Source organism: Lithobates pipiens, unplaced genomic scaffold (assembly GCF_037356315.1).
Source record: "Lithobates pipiens isolate NorthernLeopardFrog02 unplaced genomic scaffold, aLitPip1_a1.2 Scaffold_11, whole genome shotgun sequence".
Classification (NCBI taxonomy): domain Eukaryota; kingdom Metazoa; phylum Chordata; class Amphibia; order Anura; family Ranidae; genus Lithobates; species Lithobates pipiens.
The window spans coordinates 18,300,276-18,318,436 of NW_027507696.1; the positions used below are offsets into that span (position 1 = coordinate 18,300,276).

Genomic DNA, 18,161 nt, shown 5'->3' on the forward strand with positions numbered 1-18,161 from the left:
TTAAATGAGTGCCTGAGCTAGCTGCCTTATGTTCTAAAGAACCCTTTCTGATTCTTCACAATTACAAAGTTGTTTTGAGACCCTTTTCTATCTAAGGTAGTTTCTATCTCCCACCTTAACCAGAACATTATACTTCCATTTATCTGCCCTACTCCAGTTCATCCTAGGGAAATAGCCCTCCATTGCATTGATATGGTCATAGCTGTTCATGTCTAACTCTCAGCTACATCTTGCTTCAGACAAACTGACTGTTTGTCATTCCAGGAGTTATCTGCAAAGAACAACCTACTTCCCATTTGATCATCTCTCAGTGAATCAGACATGTCATTGTTCAAGCCTACTGGTTTTGGGATTGGATTTGACCCTTTCCAGTTAAAGTGCATTAAACCAGATTTGTGAGTACTTCCTGGGCCTATATGCCTCACGCATCTGCCTCTTTAAGGCCACTACTTGCTTTTTCTTCATATGTTATCTAAGTTCTACCAGGTGGATGCTCTGTCATCTTTGGATGCAAGGTCCTGCAAGAAACTCTTTAACCCCTTGGCACCTGCCGCACCCCTATATTATTGCATGAATTAGTGTGCATACAGATGTAATGAGAGCGCGCTTCTGACACAGTTACCGGCAGCTAACGGAAAGCTACCGATCGCTGCTTGCTATCGGGAGCTTTCCGATCATGTTATCACGGCGGTCAAATGATCTTAAACCCTGTCTCCCGGCATCCTAAACCTCTTAAAGGCCAGCTAGCGCCAAGAGGTTAAGCTACAGGCACCTCCAGTGTTTTGTTTCGCTGTTGTCTTTGTCTCAGGCCGTTTAGCGTTTGTGTTTCCCTCCCCTCAGTTGGACTGTTTTGGGACATCCCAATGTTTCTGAAATCTACTGTTTTTGTGTCCTTTGACGAACATTTGAGAAAACAGGATTAAAAAAAATATATTTTCCTGGAGTTCATCAAGGGACACAGATCACACTCCTCTGTGTTCCTGATTTACTCAGGAAGTCCAAACACTTACGCTCACCTCTCACATTACAATATGACTGTACAGTCACATTAGATCTTCCAACATCTAAACAGGTTGATACAGCTTAGAAGGAGGTCAACTGCACCTGTTAAAGCGGTTGTAACCCCAAAAAAATGTTTTCCTGTTCCTTTAAAGCATGATCTATAGGATGGTGCTTCTGCAGTGTAATTTGTCCCCACGTTATAAAATACCTGATTGATCCTGCTTGTTCCTGTGTCCCCCTATGTGTACTGACCACAAAAATCATGGCTGCTGATTCATGATACCATGGTCAGTTTACATCCCTCTGTCATCACGCTATGTGTTCAGTCTCTCTCTCTCCCCCTGCCTGTCAGTTCAGTAGTGTTTGTGTGAGAGCCGATCTCCTAGCTGCTCCTCCCCTCCTTCCGCTTTTTCGCTCTAGCTTTAAAGTAATGTATGTAAATCACTTCTATCTACTATTCTACTGCCATTTCAGATCAGTTGAGACTGTTCTGAGATTCACAGTTCATTAAAGTTGTTGTTAAGTCTCATTTATAAATTACTTCTATTCCCTTCTGTTTTAGGAAGATATTAAGTACAGTATGTCAGTTTTTTAAAATTATAATTCTAAATACCTTCTAGCACAACGCTGATGTGCGATCATGCAACCTTTTTTAATGTTGTGGTTATTTCACTTTCTTATTAGCCAAACGGATATAACAGGGGGAAACTGTTCAGTGCAGCCAAATCATGCATTTCTTTCACTTCTGCCTTTTTGTTATTTCAAAACCCATTTAAATATTTTACCAGGTGATACTTCCATAAAGACCCTTGTTCCAATACTTCCTATTATAGGGCGACAATACATTTTCCCATCTCTTAATTGTTCTCCTGCATTGTCACCCTGTCAACAATTCTTGTTGGAGACTACAAATGACCATGCCGAAGCACACTGCACAGGTATGACCTGTTGTCACAATCAGGAAATCGGCCTTCAGAAATGTCATGCCGCCATTGCTGGAGAGCATGCATGTAGTGAGGAAGTGGCTTCAGAAAAGATGTGGAAGATTGACAGTGCTGATATGCAACAATAAAGGGTAAACGCAATATTTAATAAAAAAAAGGGGGGGGGGCTGTTTTTGATACACAATACTTTAGCAATCTATATTTCATCCGGTTAAGGTTTACAATAAATATACTGTACACGTAAGGTGTAGGAGAGCACTTTGGCTTAGTGGGCAGCACTTTTGCCTTGCTCTTCAGTTGGAGTCTGGTCATGACGCTATCTGTATGTTTGCATGTTCTCCGTGTGCTTGTGTGGGTGTGGGTACTCCAAAGTCATGCTGGTTTGTTAACTGGCTCTAGTATAATATTCTACTGAAGGCGCCCAAGATGGTTGCCCCAACAGCAGATAAAGCGCCATGAGTCCTAAGTGAGGAAAGTACAATAAAAAATAAAAAAAACAGGTTATTCTTTTACAGATCTAGCCATACATGGTCAAATTGACAAATTTTAAATTCCAGTGCCTGAAAAAAAAAGTAAGTGGTTTTACTGGGGTCGATTTACTAAAACTGGGGAGTGCAAAATTTGGTGCAGCTGCATGGTAGCCAATCAGCTTCTAACTTCAGTTTGTTTAATTAACTGAATTATTGCCTAATTAATTAATTAATTTGACAATAATGCCTGGAAGCTGATTGGTTTCTATGCAGAGCTGCACCAGATTTTGCACTTTCACCTTTTAGAAAATCAACCTCACAAAGACCACAGGGATGAGCTGATGCAGCCAGGCTACAATTATTTTCTGAAACAAGCCTATTTGATATCAAAACTGATATTGTTCAAGGAGGAAAGCTAATTATTAGAAGATAAAGCTGCTTGGACCTAAACTAGCTAATACATCCAAAATCCTGTCCATGTGATTATTGTTTATAGAATTTTGAGAGTATATTATCATTTGTATGACTGCATCCAACTGTATGGCAGCATCCTTCAGTGGTAGTAATATATGCACGTGTGTTTTTTGCAGTACAAGCCCTTGCCAGCATATTTTTGTATTAGCTTTTCTAGCACAATTGTGTGTGTACCGCCGACAACCTGTCATTGCACTGTTCAGGCTCAGCGGACACAGGTATCAATCAGCCATAGACATAACTAGTATTAATCAGTATTATTTTGATTTTAAACCTTTTATTGCAACTGATGTAAGGGTTACAGCGCAGCAGGACTTCAACTCACCACACTGTGGATCGTGCGTTACCACAACATGTAGGTGTGAAGCTAGGCCTCAAGGTTTTTCATTTAGTTGCTTAATTACAGTTTTGCTTTTCTTCGTATTTTTTAAAAATTGTTTGGTAAAAAAGGAACATTTTAAAATGTGAAAATATTTGTTATTTATTAACCTTAATACAGTTTTATCTAGTTTAGTAAACATTGTTGTACTTGCGTGTGCTAAAAATAATTTTTCAGTATTTTTATTGAAATATAGACTTGACAAACATTTGCACAGCTATCGTGGCCATTCAAAATCAGTAGCAGCAGCTTTTATTTCCACAGGCCCTGTGCTTTCAGAAAACATATGGCTTGAAGGGCCTTTTACAAACTTTGGAAGCTGTAAGCGAAAAAAAAAGCAAAAAATGTTGTGGCCACCTGAGGTAAACAAAATGTAAGGCAGGGTCTGGCAGCGATAGGGTTAAAGCTGAAACACATTTTTTTTGCTGCTTTCATTTATATCCAGTATGTGGCTGTCTCAGCGTTACGCCCAATGTAAAGAACTAGAACAGGCATGGGTCAATCATTTTTTTCCCTTGAAAATTTAGTTTATAACTAATGGAAATTGTAAATGTACATTTAAAGATGTTCATTTGTAAGCTGCCATGTCACTAAAGTAACAGGTGGAACCCCATAGACTGGAAACTGAAAACAAAAATGTCAGGAATGTTGTGGTTCCTAAAAAAACTGATACATAAGGGAAATCAGTCATGATAGAAATACCGGTAGGTAAGATGCCATTGCTGACCTCATCTTTTGAAAATACTAGGCACCTGGCTGTCATACGGACCGTTTTTCTGAAATAATTCTAGTAGCTGATCCACAGTAAGTATAGAGATAAAGATTTCTGATCCTTTCTCTGACTTTTCTGATCTGCTTACTTGTTCTGTGTCATTTTCAGAAAGCGTTAAGTTGGCAACCCCCTTATATCCTACTTTAATAATTGGGCATATTTATTAACATATTCTAGGTAAAGGCATTCTGCATTTCCCTATCTAAACAAATCCCATTCAAGCTTTAATTTTAATTTCTGTCCAACTGGTGGCTGTAGTAACACAGACATTCTTATTTCATGTATGTGGCACACTATCCCTAAAGGTTATTTTCTACTAATCTTATTAAGAACATTGTGCCAACCTTATTTTGCATGTTACTGCCCAGCTGACACCAACTGTCAGGAAATATATGTATTTGTTGTAAGAAACTCAACTTGCTGTCTAAACCTAGCTGCCTATTGCTCACTGTTTACATTATAGCAAAATGAATGCATCATCAAGTGACCATGCAAACAGCACTGATATGACAATGGGCAGTGATCCTAAACAGAGTAATGCACAATACTATAGTAAACAGTTAAGCTCAGATATTGCATTTATCGTGTATAACGGAAAGGGTGATAGCTTCTGAAAATACTAGTTTGCTTAAAGCGGTATTAAACCCACAAACAAAAATGTTTTATATTGCATCTTGCCAATTCTTAGATGTGGTGGCTGCATTATTTTTTTTTTCTTTATTTTCCCTTGTTGATCTGGCCAGTAAGTCTGTTATTTTTCATCTTCCTTTAACAGACCAAGCTGTTCAAAGTGTCAGTAAAGCCAGCCATAGATGATTCAAACCAGCCAAGATTCGATCCATCTATGGGCAGGCTGATTGTACCCAAGTCGATACCTCGATTGACTTGGGAACAGCCAGAATGTTGGATTTTCAGCATGCGATTCTTGCTAGCGACTATAGCCACTAGCAATAATCGTTGTGTTCTCCTGGCAGGGATGGCTTCCCCCCCCCCCCCCCACACCAGGAGAACACAATAGCTCTAGGAAAGGAAATTCCATAGTCTTTGGACTTAACACTGACAGGGGAGCTTACAATGGTCAGCTTTTATTAATTTCCGTAAAACCTTTATCCCAAAAGGAAAACAAAACATTGCTGTAACCTCTTAAAAAAATGTTAGTTCAGCTTTAATTTGTTAGTCTAGTACATTTTATACTACCCTCTCCCAAGACTGACAATGCTGCTGTCCAAAGGTGTCTCTATTGCTCCTCTTTCCAGACTGGAGACACCCTAAGACAGGAAGTGCATTACTGGCTGGTTTACCAGGTGGAAAAAAGAAAAAAAAAAGGCTAAAAAACGAATGTTGACACCATATTTAAAGTGACATTAAACCTTTTTTTTTTTAAATTAAAATAACAAACATCGTATACTTACCTGCTCTGTGCAATGCAATCCTCTTCTGGGGTCTCCAGGTAGTGCTCCAGACCCTTCCTGTTCGCAGAGTGCCCTGTGTGGGCTCACTCCTGAGCCGCCCTGTCTGCGTCTATTGACCCAGCCGCCCTGTCTGCATATATTGGCCCTGCCCCCTGCTCCCTCATCACAATATTTAATTGACAGCAGCAGGAGTCAATGGTTCCTGCTACTAACAATCTACCCACTGAGGAGGGAGACAACAGCAAGAGCTGCTGCTCTCATACATATCACTGGATAGTACCAGGCTCATGTAAGAAAAACAAAAGGGGGGGGGGGGATCCTGCAGCACAGAAGGTTTTTTACCTTAATGCATAGAATGCATTAGGATAAAAAAAAAAACCTTAAGGCTTTAAAACCACTTTAAGGATAGGTAAGCTTCAATACAAATATTTTAGTTTTTTGGGTGTAATGCCACTTTAGGTCCCTGCATATTTATTTCATTTGCAACCTTTTGTTTCATATTTAGAGGTGAATAACTTCTTTGTTTTAGCATTACTGGTGGTTATTTTTTAATACAAAAATAATTCCAGTACTCAGCAACACTTTTCAAGGCATGTTTGTGTACTGTGACTCTACTCTTCTATGCTGCCTAATGACAAGCTGGTTTTACCTGTGTTAAATGTGGCCAATCCACCTATAGGTGCAGGAATGCCCTGTCCTGGCATCAGCAGGGGTGTAATCCTCTGGATTTGTGGTGCCACTGTAGCAGAAGTCTGGAAGTTGAGCATCTGCGAGGTTGGTTTGCTCTCTGAAACAGGTGGTGCTCCTGCACTTGGATGTGTGTCACGGTAACGGCTTTCCTCCTTTAGCTGCTGTTGTATTGATGCTCGAAGCCTTGCAATATGCTGTCTTGAGAATATGTGTGCACGGCATGGGATGGTAGGCCCATATTTAACATTACAGTGAGTGCACTCAGTAGGCTGAGGTCCTTCACTGGAAGGAGTTGTGCCAACCAGTCCTTGGAGTTTAGCCTTCTTTTCTTTGGCTCTGGCATTTTGAAACCAAACCTGAACAACTCTCTTCTGCAACCCAATCTCACTGCCGAGGCAGTCACATTCTTGCATGCTTGGGGTGCGATATTCTGAATAACATGCCTTAAGTATCCTTAACTGTAGACTACTCATTTGAGTACGATAGCGTCTAGCTCCTGAGGAACCTAAAAAGCCTTCAGAGTTTAATGTTCCTTTGCCAGGACTAGAAGGACCAGGATCTGAACTTGATGAGTCACTCATGTCTCCAGCTTGTGGACTGTGCATCAGAGAGTCCATCATTTTATGGGCTGTTTTCTCTTCTGAAGGTTTTTGGTTGCAACTTCCTTGATTCTCAGTAGATTGATTCTCAGTAGTATGTGGCTCTGAATGTTTAATTTTAGAGCAATCCAGTGTCTCATTAACTGACAGAGTTACTGTTTTGTCAGGTTCAGCTATTGGCAACTGGGAAGTTGCTTGCTGGATGGGAGAAGAATGCACTTTAGCCTCAGGAGGGGAAGACACTAAAACAGGTGGTGCTGCAGGTTTAGTTTGAAAGGAAGCTAACAGCAATCCTTGTGAAGACTGGGGAGTACTCACTAGGCTGGGCAGAACATGGGCGGGGTTAATAAGACCTGGGAATGCCTGATTTGGGCTAACTAAACCTGATAATGACTGTGGTGGATTAACAAGGCTAGATAAAACTTGGGAAGAGCTGGCAAGGTTTGGGATTGTTTGAGATGGATTAACTAAGCCAGGCATAATTTGTGCAGCACTCAGCAGACCTGACAGAGCCTGGGTTGGATTCACCAGGGACTTGGCAACTTGAGTGTTTGTGAGGCTGGAAGAAGTCTGAGGTTTAGAAGATACTGAAGAACTGGTCTGTATCGCTGATGTGCATGACTTGGCTACAAGCTGTGGCACAATCTGACTTGGAGTTGCACTATAAAAGTAACTTGAACCAGAGCTTTCTCTTTTTGCTGTTTCATTCGTAGAGTCATCTTGCTGGCGAGGAGCTGAAATGGTGCCAGGAGGTACCCCTCGGTACTGGCCTTTCCTCTCACGAGCCCTTGTGTTCTGAAACCAAACCTGAACCACTCTCTTTTTCAGGCCCACTTCAAAAGATATGCGTTCTAGTGTGCTTCTTGTTGGATTGGAGTCTTGCAAGTACCATCTATGTAAAATATCTAGCTGTTCTGGTAAAATAGTGGTTCTCAGACGCTTGTCCCTTGGAGGCTCGTCACCGCCATCGCTTCCAGTTGGAGAAAGGCTTTCTTCTTCATGCTTTCTTTTTCTCTGATAGGCCACCTCACCAGCCCCCATTGGAATAAGTACAGAAAGGTCCATCAAAGGTGCTTGAAGATGGCTATTACTTGGTAATGTCTTGTTTTGGTTCTGGTCCACAATGCTGTTAGTGACAGAAGATTCATTTGGCTCCACAATAGGATCTCCTGGCTCAGATATTGGTATATTTCCTTCATTTACCTTAGGCGACTCAGATTTCTCTTTTATAACTGGGGCATTAACTTCTTGATCAACTTTAGTTTCCTTTTGCGGTTTATCTTGCTTTTCTTGGCTAATTGATAATGGGAGATCAGTGCCTACAGTGTGATCTGATACTGACTCTTCAGTCTGTGTAGACCTAATCGACTCCTCTTCTTTCTCTTCAGTTTCAGTTGCTTCTTCACGGATGTCACTATAGCAAGTTTTCAGGTGACGGATTAGATGAAAAATGCAAAGAAAGCTCATGCCACATTTCCGGCAAGGTGGTACATTGCTGTTGGCAGCAGGGCGTTCCCCTGGTTGAACAGGATGAAGAGGTGGTGAAGGGGAATTTCCATAATCTGCAGCTTGCTTTCGTGCTTTTTGTCGAGCATTTTGAAACCAGACCACCACCACCCGTCCAGAAAGACCTAGCAGTGCAGACAGTTGCTCTACTTCATTATCTCTAGGATATGCGCTGGACTCAAAAAAGCTGTTTAGTGCCTGAGTCTGAAAGTCAGAGAATTTTGTGCGTGAAAATCGTCGATGATTCATACGATCAGTCTTAGAATAATCCTCTCCTTCTTCTTCTTGGGACTCTTGGATGCTTCCCTCTCCCTGCTTATGCCACTGCTTGATAGCTGCAGGGGATAATCCAGTCTTTTCAGCTGCCCATAATAGCTGCTCTTCCAACAGGTGACCGGGAAAATCCAGGTGGTTGTGTAGAAATCTAAGCTGTTCAACTGTAATGGCCTGTTCAGGTAAAGAATCCTGGTCTTCAACCTCTTTGGAACACTGAGAGAGTTGAGATGTTACAGAGAAGTCTAATGGCGTAGCTGAAGGACCTCCTGTTTCAGTATTGACTCCAGCAGGGTTATGACTGTCGTAGGTTCGGCGATAATTGGCAGCATATCTACTCAAAGCTTCAAATGGTAGCAAACGTTGGTGCATGTGCTCCTCATGTGTTTTAAGAATCAATCTGTTTGAGAAATGTTTACCACAAGTACCACATTGAAGGCTCTCTGTGGAAGCAGGTATAGGTAATGCATCAAGTGGTGGAGCAGGAGGCTGTGGCTGAATCTGAACTTGGCTAGTAAGTGGCTGCCTTCCCTCATTATACTGTGTGACCAGCTCAAATCCAAAATTCTCTAGCAATGCTCGTGCTGCAGATCCAGTAGGGTCTGCAGAAGCCTTTGTTGAAGACTCTGGATTCTGTGAAACATCTGCTTCTCCAGTTGCTGCCTCACGCTCATCTGGTACTTTTTCATCCTTTTCATTCGCTGGTCTGGGTGTTACGCTGGGTTGGTCACCCTCATCCTTGATGGATGGAGGCTGCTGAGCACCTCCAAAGGACAGTAAAGGTGTTGGTCCTCCATCTGCACTAACTTTGAGTTCTTGCAGATAAAATGGAAGCAAAAGCTGCTGCTGTTGACGCTGGAGTTTCAATAGAGCCTCAGGTATTAGTGGAAATGAGGGAAGGAGTGATGATGTAAAAAGCGGAGAAGGCTGCACAAGTGGTGGTGGTCTAGACAAATCCATGGATAGCTGCACTGGAGGTGGAGCAACTGGACTAGGCAAAATTGGAACTCCTACACAGGGACCAAGCTGCTGTGGTCTCTTTTTGGGCAGGTCCACTCCTTGCACTTCTATGGTCTCTCCTCTGCAATCAGTCGTAGTCTCATTCTTACATACAGGGTCTCTTTGAGGTTTTTCTATTGGAATCTTGGCAGGGTCCTGCTTCAAGCTCCTTGATCTGGTTTGATGAAGTACAGAACGCATGTGAATTTCTAATGTTGAGCTTTGGTTGTATGATACATGGCATACAGTGCATTTGTAGGGTTTATCTTGTCCTGTTTGTACTCCATGTCCCGTAGACCCCACTCCAGATTCATGACGGTTAGAAAGTGAAGGATCAAGAGAGGCTTTACGCACCTTGTGCAAGTGTGATACTGAATTAAAATGTACAAGTAGGATATTTTTCTGGGTAAAGGATTCTTTGCATACCACACATTTGTGAGGCCTAGAAGGATCCATAAACTTATCCATGGCAAAGTTGGTGGTTTTTCGATATGTAGAATGTTGAGTATGAGCAGGTGTGCTTTCCTGAGACCCCTTTTTATCCTCTTGCTCTGTACCTTCAACTTCTTGACTACGTGCTTCACATGCTTGCTGAATATCAGACTGACTAAACTCTGGATGATCCTTCTCCAAGTGGGTCCTTAGTTCTTGAGGATTTTCAGAGGTTATAGGGCACAAGGGACATGCAGTCTCTTCTGGTAATTTGTCAGTATCAGCAACAGAATCTGTTGCTTCATTCGGGATCGTTGAAATTTCACCAGGAGATCCTGGAGGGGATGTATCTGTGGCTTCACCTATAATGAATGAAAATTACGGATGAAGAATTCTTGAAGTCAACAGCAAAATATAACCATCCAAATATTACTATTAAAACATAAAGAAAAGAATCAGTTAAGACAACCAAAACTAAGACAGAGGACAGCATGAATACTTACTGGAGGGTAGAATCTCCGAGGAAGATTGTTCTGGTTCTTCTATGATTTTCACTGGAATAATCCTGGTCCTGAAATTCATATGCACCTTTTGTGCCTGAAGCAGAAAAGAAAGATGGTATAAGGTTTGTGTACTAAATGGTAGAAAATCATGTGACCTGCTCACATGTAGGTGAACATGTGCGGAGGTCTGTAAATGGAAGTCACATTTTCCCAAAGTCTTTATCTACAAGAGAAGTAACCACTCGTATTATGTCTACAGTATTTGTGTCATCATCTGAAGAAAGCATATCAATAGGGATGCCCATTTCTTGTTCACAGGCTGAAACAAATTAAGGCTGAATTCTGATTAAATTCACCCCAGTGTGTGTTTGTGTTCAGAACACTTTGTTGTGGCTTATGTGACTATATTCCTTGTAACACACAGATACATTCATTAAATAAAAACAGTATGCACAAAAAAAACAAAAAAAAAATGTGATTTATTATAATTTTTCAGAATATACAGTATCTCACATTTTTGTAAATATTTTATTATATCTTTTTATATGACAACACTGAAGAAATTACACTTTCCAACAATGTAAAGTAGTGAGTGTACAGCTTGTATAAGCCCCCGTACACACGGTCGGAGATTCCGGCAACCAAATCCGTCGGATTAATTCCGACGGATTAATTCCGGAAGATGTCCGGAAGTGATGTTGCATACACACGGTCGGACTCAGTTGTCGGAAAATCCGATTGTACATAACGTGATGACGTTATTTCGTTACGTTATGACGTGATTTCGTTACGACGGCACTACGTTCAGGCTAGTAGCCAATAGCTTTGGTCTAGGAATTTGATCTGAGCATGCATGGCACTTTGTCCGTCGGAGTAGGCTACACATGATCGGAGTATGTCCGATCGGAGCATTTTGTCTGAAAATTTTACCGGCAAGTTGGAAAAGTTGGTCCGTCGGATATTCCAACGGAAACAGTTCGATGCAGACCATACACAGTCGGAATATCCGACAAAACGGTCCGATAGGAAATATTCCGTCGGAATCTCCGACCGTGTGTACAAGGGCTAACAGTGTACATTTGCTGTCCCCTCAAAATAACTCAACACACAGCCATTAATGTGTAAACTGCTGCCAACAAAAGTGAGGCCCAATTAGCCATTTTCCCTCCCCGGTGTCATGTGACTCTTTAGTGTTACACGGTCTCAGGTGTGAATGGGGAGCAGAAGTGTTACATTTGCTGTTATTGCTCTCATTCTCTCATACTGGTCACTGGAAGTTCAATATGGCACCTCATGACAAAGAACTCTCTGAGGATCTGAAAAAAAGAATTGTTGCTCTACATAAAAAATGGCTTAGGGCTATAAGAAGATTTCCAAGAACCTGAAACTGAGCTGCAGCACGGTGGCCAAGACCATACAGCGATCTAACAGGACAGGTTCAGAACAGGCCTCTCCATGGTCGACCAAAGAAGTTTGAGTGCACGTGCTCAACGTCATATCCTGAGGTTGTCTTTGGGAAATAGATGTATTAGTGCTTGAGTTATTTTGAGGGGACAGCAAATATACACAGTTATACAAGCTGTAAACTCACTACATTACATTGTAGCAAAGTGTCATTTCTTCAGTGTTGTCACATGAAAAGATATAATAAAATATTTACAAAAATGTGAGGGATGTACTTACTTTTGTGAGATACTGTATGTACACTTAATCATTCAAATTTTTTTCTCTAAACTTACCACCTGCAGCAGTTTTTCCACACATTCTGACACCACATTATGTCCATGTCCCAGGTGTGCCTTTAGATTACTGGTTCCTGTCAGCTGCTCTTGACACAATGGGCACCGAAAAGTTGGCTGCAGTGCATGCTGTGACACAGCGTGACTGTGAACTTTGTCTTCAGAAGGGCTAACATAAGCACAGAAGGGACAGCAGAATACCTAAACAAATGTCAAGGATACATCATATTATTATTCATTAAAATTATTGATGATATGTTGAAAACTTTACCATGTACAGGCAAAATTATAAAAAAATAAAAACTTCAAATCAGACATAGGGTAGGTACAGTGGAGCAAATGCAGAGAAAGTTAGATATACCTAAGCAAGCAAATAAAAGAAATTAGTGACAAAATGTGCAGTAAGAAAGAAACTATATAGGAACTGCAGCAAAAGTTTTTGTGTTTCAAATTGCTCATTTTGCATTTTTACTTATTGAATAATGCCTGTGAGTGTGTTTTTGCTCAATGATTAAATACATTTGAATGTTTATTAATTTAACTGAAGTAAAATACAGATTGTGGGGGGAATTGCCAAAACAAGAGCAATGTGCATCAGGCATCGATCAAACAAAAATGATAACTGTGACTTATTTACAGAGGAATTTGCAGCTTTTCCAGCTCATATACCACCCTTTAGCCACCAAAAGATCTGCAGACAGGCCAGCTACATATGAACATGTAAGAAGACATGGTGCATGTGCAATGCTACAGGGTGGATTTATTATAGACAAATAGACTGTGCACTTTGGATTTTTCCCTAGAGCTTAGTGAATGTGGTGAAGTTTCACTTTTTTAACGGCGCAAGATTAAAAAAAAAAACAGCATTTTTGCTTGCACATGATTGGATCATGAAAATCAGCAGAGCTTTACCACATTTACTAAGCTGTTGGGAAAATGACTACACTTGCAGAATGCACCTGCACTTCCAAAGTGCATAGGGGTAATTTATGAAAGGAAGATCCACTTTGCACTACAAGTGCAAACTGCAAGTGCCAAGTGCACTTGAAATTGCACTGAAAGTGCACTTGGAAGTGCAGTCACTGTAAATCTGAGGGGTAGATCTGAAATGAGGGGAAGCTCTGCTGATTTTATAATCCAATCATGTGCAAGCTAAAATGCTGTTTTTTTATTTTCCTTGCATGTCCCCCTCAGATCTACAGTGATTTTACTTCCAAGTGCACTTTCAGTGCAATTTCAAGTGCACTTTGCACTTGTAGTGCAAAGTGGATTTGCCTTTCGTAAATAACCCCCATAGTCTATTTGACCTTTAGTAAATCCACCCATATGTCTGATTGCATCTGCCCTGACTGCTGAGGGAGAAGCATAAGCTCAACTATTAAGACAGAACTGCTCACTGTTGTTATCCATGGTTCCTCTGAAGGACATTTTTAATACTTTAAAGTGGTTCTAAAGCTTAAAGTTTTTTTTACCTTAAGGCATTCTATGCATTCTAACCAGTTACCAGGTTTTATTGACAAAACTTAATTGAAGAAGCTGAAGTTAGAAGAGAATTGGCTACCATGCACATCTGCACCAGATTCTTAGTGCACCAGTTTTAGTACATATCTTCCCATGTGTGTTCCTAGCTGGATCAGTAGGTGAAAAAAAAAAAAACATAAAAAAGAAACTTAATGCAGCCATCACATTTAAGGATTGGTTAGCTGCAATATGTATAGTTTTTTGTCTTTGGGCTTAACTACTCCGATTTACCCCCTTCATGATCAGGCCATTTTTTGCTTTTTGGCATTTAGTTACTTTAAAGTGATTGTAAGGCTTTGATTATCTAAAAAGAAAAAAAAAAACATGTCATACTTCCACTGTTCAGCTCGTTTTGCACAGGGTGGCCCCGAACATCCTCTTCTGGGATCACTCAGCTTCTCCCCACATCAGATAACCCCCAAGGAGAAGCGCTTTCCCGGGGGGTTACCTTGCGGGCGCGCTCCCGAGTCCATCATTCGGTGTCCATAGCCACAGAATGTATGACTCGGCCCAGCATCATTGTATTTGATTGACAGCAGTGGGAGCCAATGGAGAACCCCAGGCAGAGGCACAGAGGCACAGTGCGTCCCTGCCGGGTCAAGTTCCATTGCTCAGGTAAGTAAAATGGGGGGGGGGGGGGTTATTCACTGCCAAGTGTTTTTTCACCTTAATGCAACCCCCACCCTCCTGAGCACATATAGGATTACACTAACCTTTCTCCCTCATCTAACTGTCTTTCCTTTGACAAGGCCTCTTCATACTGCACATGAACACTGCAGCTCCAATTATTCCAATGAGTAAGCCATACTCCAAAGGAACACTGGAGAAAGGTAAATATTATTCCAGCAGGCTGCGCTCAGAGGATGGGGCAGTTCTCGACTGGTGCATGCGGATGTACGTTGGCAGAATGGCATGGCTGCGCAAATTGGCGTACCTTTTGAATTTGCCACCGTGCCATCACGTGCGCGCCAGCTGGGAGCACCGTGAGTAGGATCGCGGGGATACCCGTGATTGTCTCATGGAGAGGAAGAACGGGAACATGCTGATGAAAACAAGCATTTCCCCGTTCTGCCTAGTGACAGTGTCACTGATCATCCTGTGATTGGGAGCTATGATCAGTGATGTGTCACAGCTAGCCCATCCCCCTACAGTTAGAACACACTTAACCCCTACAGCGCCACCTAGTTTTAACCCCTTCCCTGCCAGCCACATATACACAATAATCAATGCAATTTCGCACTGATCGCTGTATAAATGTGAATGGTCCCAAAATGGCGCCAAAATTGTCCGACGTGTCTGCCATAAAGTCGCAGTCCTGATAAAAATGCTGATCACCACCATGACTAGTAAAAAAAAAAAATATTAATAAAAATGCCATAAAACGATCCCCTATTTTATAGACGCTATAACTTTTGCGTAAACCAATCAATAAATGCTTATTGTGATTTTTTTGCCAAAAATATGAAGAAGAATAGATATCGGCCTAAACTGAATTTTTTTTATATATATATTTTTGGGGGGGGTATTTATTATAGCAAAAAGCAAAAAATATAGTTTTTTTTTCAAAATTGTTGCTTTTTTTTTGTTTATAGCGCAAAAAATAAAAACTCCAGAGGTGATCAAATACCACCAAAAGAAAGCTCTATTTGTGGGGGGAAAAAAAGACGTCAATTTTTTTTGGGAGCCATCGCTAAAAGTGCTCTGGTCTTTGGCCAGCAAAATGGTCCGGGGCTTAAAAGACAACTTAACTAAAGGTGAAAATTGTTCTTTAAGTGGTATTGGATGTAGCATCCAATGATCATATTAAACAAATATCTGATATAATCAGAGGTGGACTGACCATTTGGCCACTCGAGCACTGCCCAGGGGCCCCATCAGGGTTGCCACCTATCCAGTACCTTCTCAGCCAATAGAAATATGTCTGTGTATACTGTGTGTACATGTATGTGTATACTGTGTGTGTGTGTGTATACTGTGTGGCCCCATAATCTCTGATTGCCTGGGGGCCTCATAATCTCCTATTGCCCGGGGGCCCCATGAGTTGTCAGTCCGCCCCTGGATATAATAGAAATTTTCTCTGGTAACTCTTTGTATAAAAGAGGTTACAAGACTATCTAATATGAACTAGGCGATCTGATCACATATTAAGGAGCTGAAATATGTCAGGGTGTCCCGTTAAATATAAGGGAGCTGATATCACAGACTTGTAAGCAACCAGTAAGATTAGGTAAGATTAGGACTGCAGACCTGCATTGTTTTAGGTCAACAGCTTACTAATCAGTGAAGCAATAATAAAAGTGAAGACTTCAAAATGTGTAATTGAAAAAGTTAACAATGTCAGATCTCATAATTTAAATGGAACCTGTAAGCATTGAAATATAGGTATGTAAGTTAGGCAAATGTAGTCACGTGACACAACCTTAACATTTGTTCTAAAATACTTATTATACAGTCCAGTAACAATATATATATATATTACATTTTTAATGTATTTGTCAGAATAAAAAAAAAAACTGTGAAAAGGGTTGATTAAAACAGTGCACCAAATAAAAGCCTTAAAGCGGAGTTCCACCGAAAAAAAATAAAAAATTAAGTCAGCAGCTGCAAAATGTGTAGCTTCTGACTTTTAGACTGCTTTCACACTGAGGCGCTTTACAGGCGCTACTGCACTAAACAGAGCGCCTGCATAGCACCTGTAAACAGCCTCTCCTGTCTCTCCAGTGTGAAAGCTCGAGTGCTTTCACACTGGAGTGGTGTGCTTGCAGGATGGTAAAAAAAAGTCCTGCTAGCACTCTTAAAGTGATTGTAAAGTTAAAAATAAATAATAACAAACATATGATAATTACCTCCGCTGTGCAGTTCATTTTGCACAGAGTGGTCCCGAACTGGTTTTCTGGGGTCCCTCTGCAGCTCTCACGGCTCCTCCCCACATCTGATAACCCCCTGGGAGATGCACTTCCCCGAGGACGTTACCTTGCGGCGCACTCCCGAGTCCGTCATTCGGCATCCATAGAAGCTGAATGCAGGACTCTGCCCCGCCCCGCGTCATTGGATTTGATTGACAGTAGCGGGAGCCAGTGGCTATCAATCTATCCAATCAAGAGCTGAGAACCCCAGACAGAGAGACAGCGCATCCCTGTGGGTCAAGTTTGAGGGGTCAGCTAACTAAAACGGGGGGCTGGGGGGCAGTCACTGACAGGTGATTTTTCACCTTAATCCATAGGATGCATTAAGGTGAAAAAACACAAACCTTTACCACCCCTTTAATAATCGGGACACTCACCTGTCCCACAGTCCAGCGATGCAGGCGTACGAAGCCCTGCTCCTCTCCCCCTCCTCTCCATGGCACCAGCATTCTCTGTGGGCACCCGGTTGTGGCTTTACAACCAGGCACACACTATGCAGGCGCAAGCCGCGCTGTGCGCTGTGAATGGCCGGGCAATCTTCTGGGACCGTGACATGTCCCAGAAGATTGCAGAAAGGGAGGGGGAGAGGTGAACTTCCTTACAGCGCCGCAAAGCCCTGGGAGGAAGTGGGAGCCGAATGCCTCTATAAAGAGGGTATCAGCCCCTCCCAAAAAAATGACAAATGTGGCATGTCAGGGGGTCACTATCACTTAAAGCGGAAGTTTCATTTTTGGGTGGAACTCCGCTTTAAGCCTAGTACACACTTTGATTTTTTTTATTTCGTTCAACCCAGAGAGCTAAACTAAATCCAATCTTAGTACAGCGATCCCTGGTCATGAAAGAGTTAAAGTGGTTGTAAACCTCAGACATGAAATCTGAACAAAGAATATCCCTCTATAGTGTGTGCATTTCTGTCTGCTGCTTTGTTCCTCTATCAGCATGAGTCACTTCTGACAAGTTTTCCTGACACCAAGGGAAAAATGTTGACTGGGGAGGGACCTCTAGCAGGTTGACAGCCTCAGCTCTGTTCTTGTGAGCTATTTGATGGTCTGTGTGTCTACCCCCCCCCCCCCCCCCTCCAATCAGCTCTCAGACCTCTCCTCACTGAGCTCTGCAGAGTGTAACTTCAGCTCTCCAACCCCTCTTTTCTGAACTCTCAGACAAGCTTTATACATTCAGCACTTTGAACAGATGTAGAGAAGAGAAGACTGCAGATAAACAGGTAAAACTTATCTAGAAGGATGTGTTTAGTTTAGGATAGTACTCATAGACACCACAATGTACCTGCCACATGATAAAGATAGACACATGACAATAACACTCTGCTACACTTGTGTATATACACTTCCAGGCCCTGATGACACCTGGACAGTGAACGAGCTACAAAAGAAGTGTTATCCCCATCTTTAGCCTCTTGAACACTGGACGTTTTTACAGCTGCTGTTTTTGGCTTCAGGCATTTTTTTTTCTGCATCCATTAAACTCCGCAGCATGTTATCCTATGTGTCCATGCATAGATAGGCTGTTGTCAGCAGTTTTT

At 41.7% G+C, this 18,161-nt stretch overlaps 1 protein-coding gene across 1 annotated transcript in view; it reads right to left on the reverse strand.

Annotated features, from left to right (window-relative positions):
* ZFHX2 (zinc finger homeobox 2) overlaps positions 1 to 18,161 on the reverse strand; it is a 107,595-nt gene that overhangs the window by 11,991 nt on the left and 77,443 nt on the right. Inside the window, exons 7-9 of the mRNA XM_077469151.1 lie at positions 12,195 to 12,395; positions 10,456 to 10,549; positions 6,103 to 10,314 (exon numbers count right to left, since the gene is read on the reverse strand). Coding sequence (XP_077325277.1) covers positions 6,103 to 10,314; positions 10,456 to 10,549; positions 12,195 to 12,395 — 4,507 coding nt within the window. The remainder of the gene's footprint in view (positions 1 to 6,102; positions 10,315 to 10,455; positions 10,550 to 12,194; positions 12,396 to 18,161) is intronic.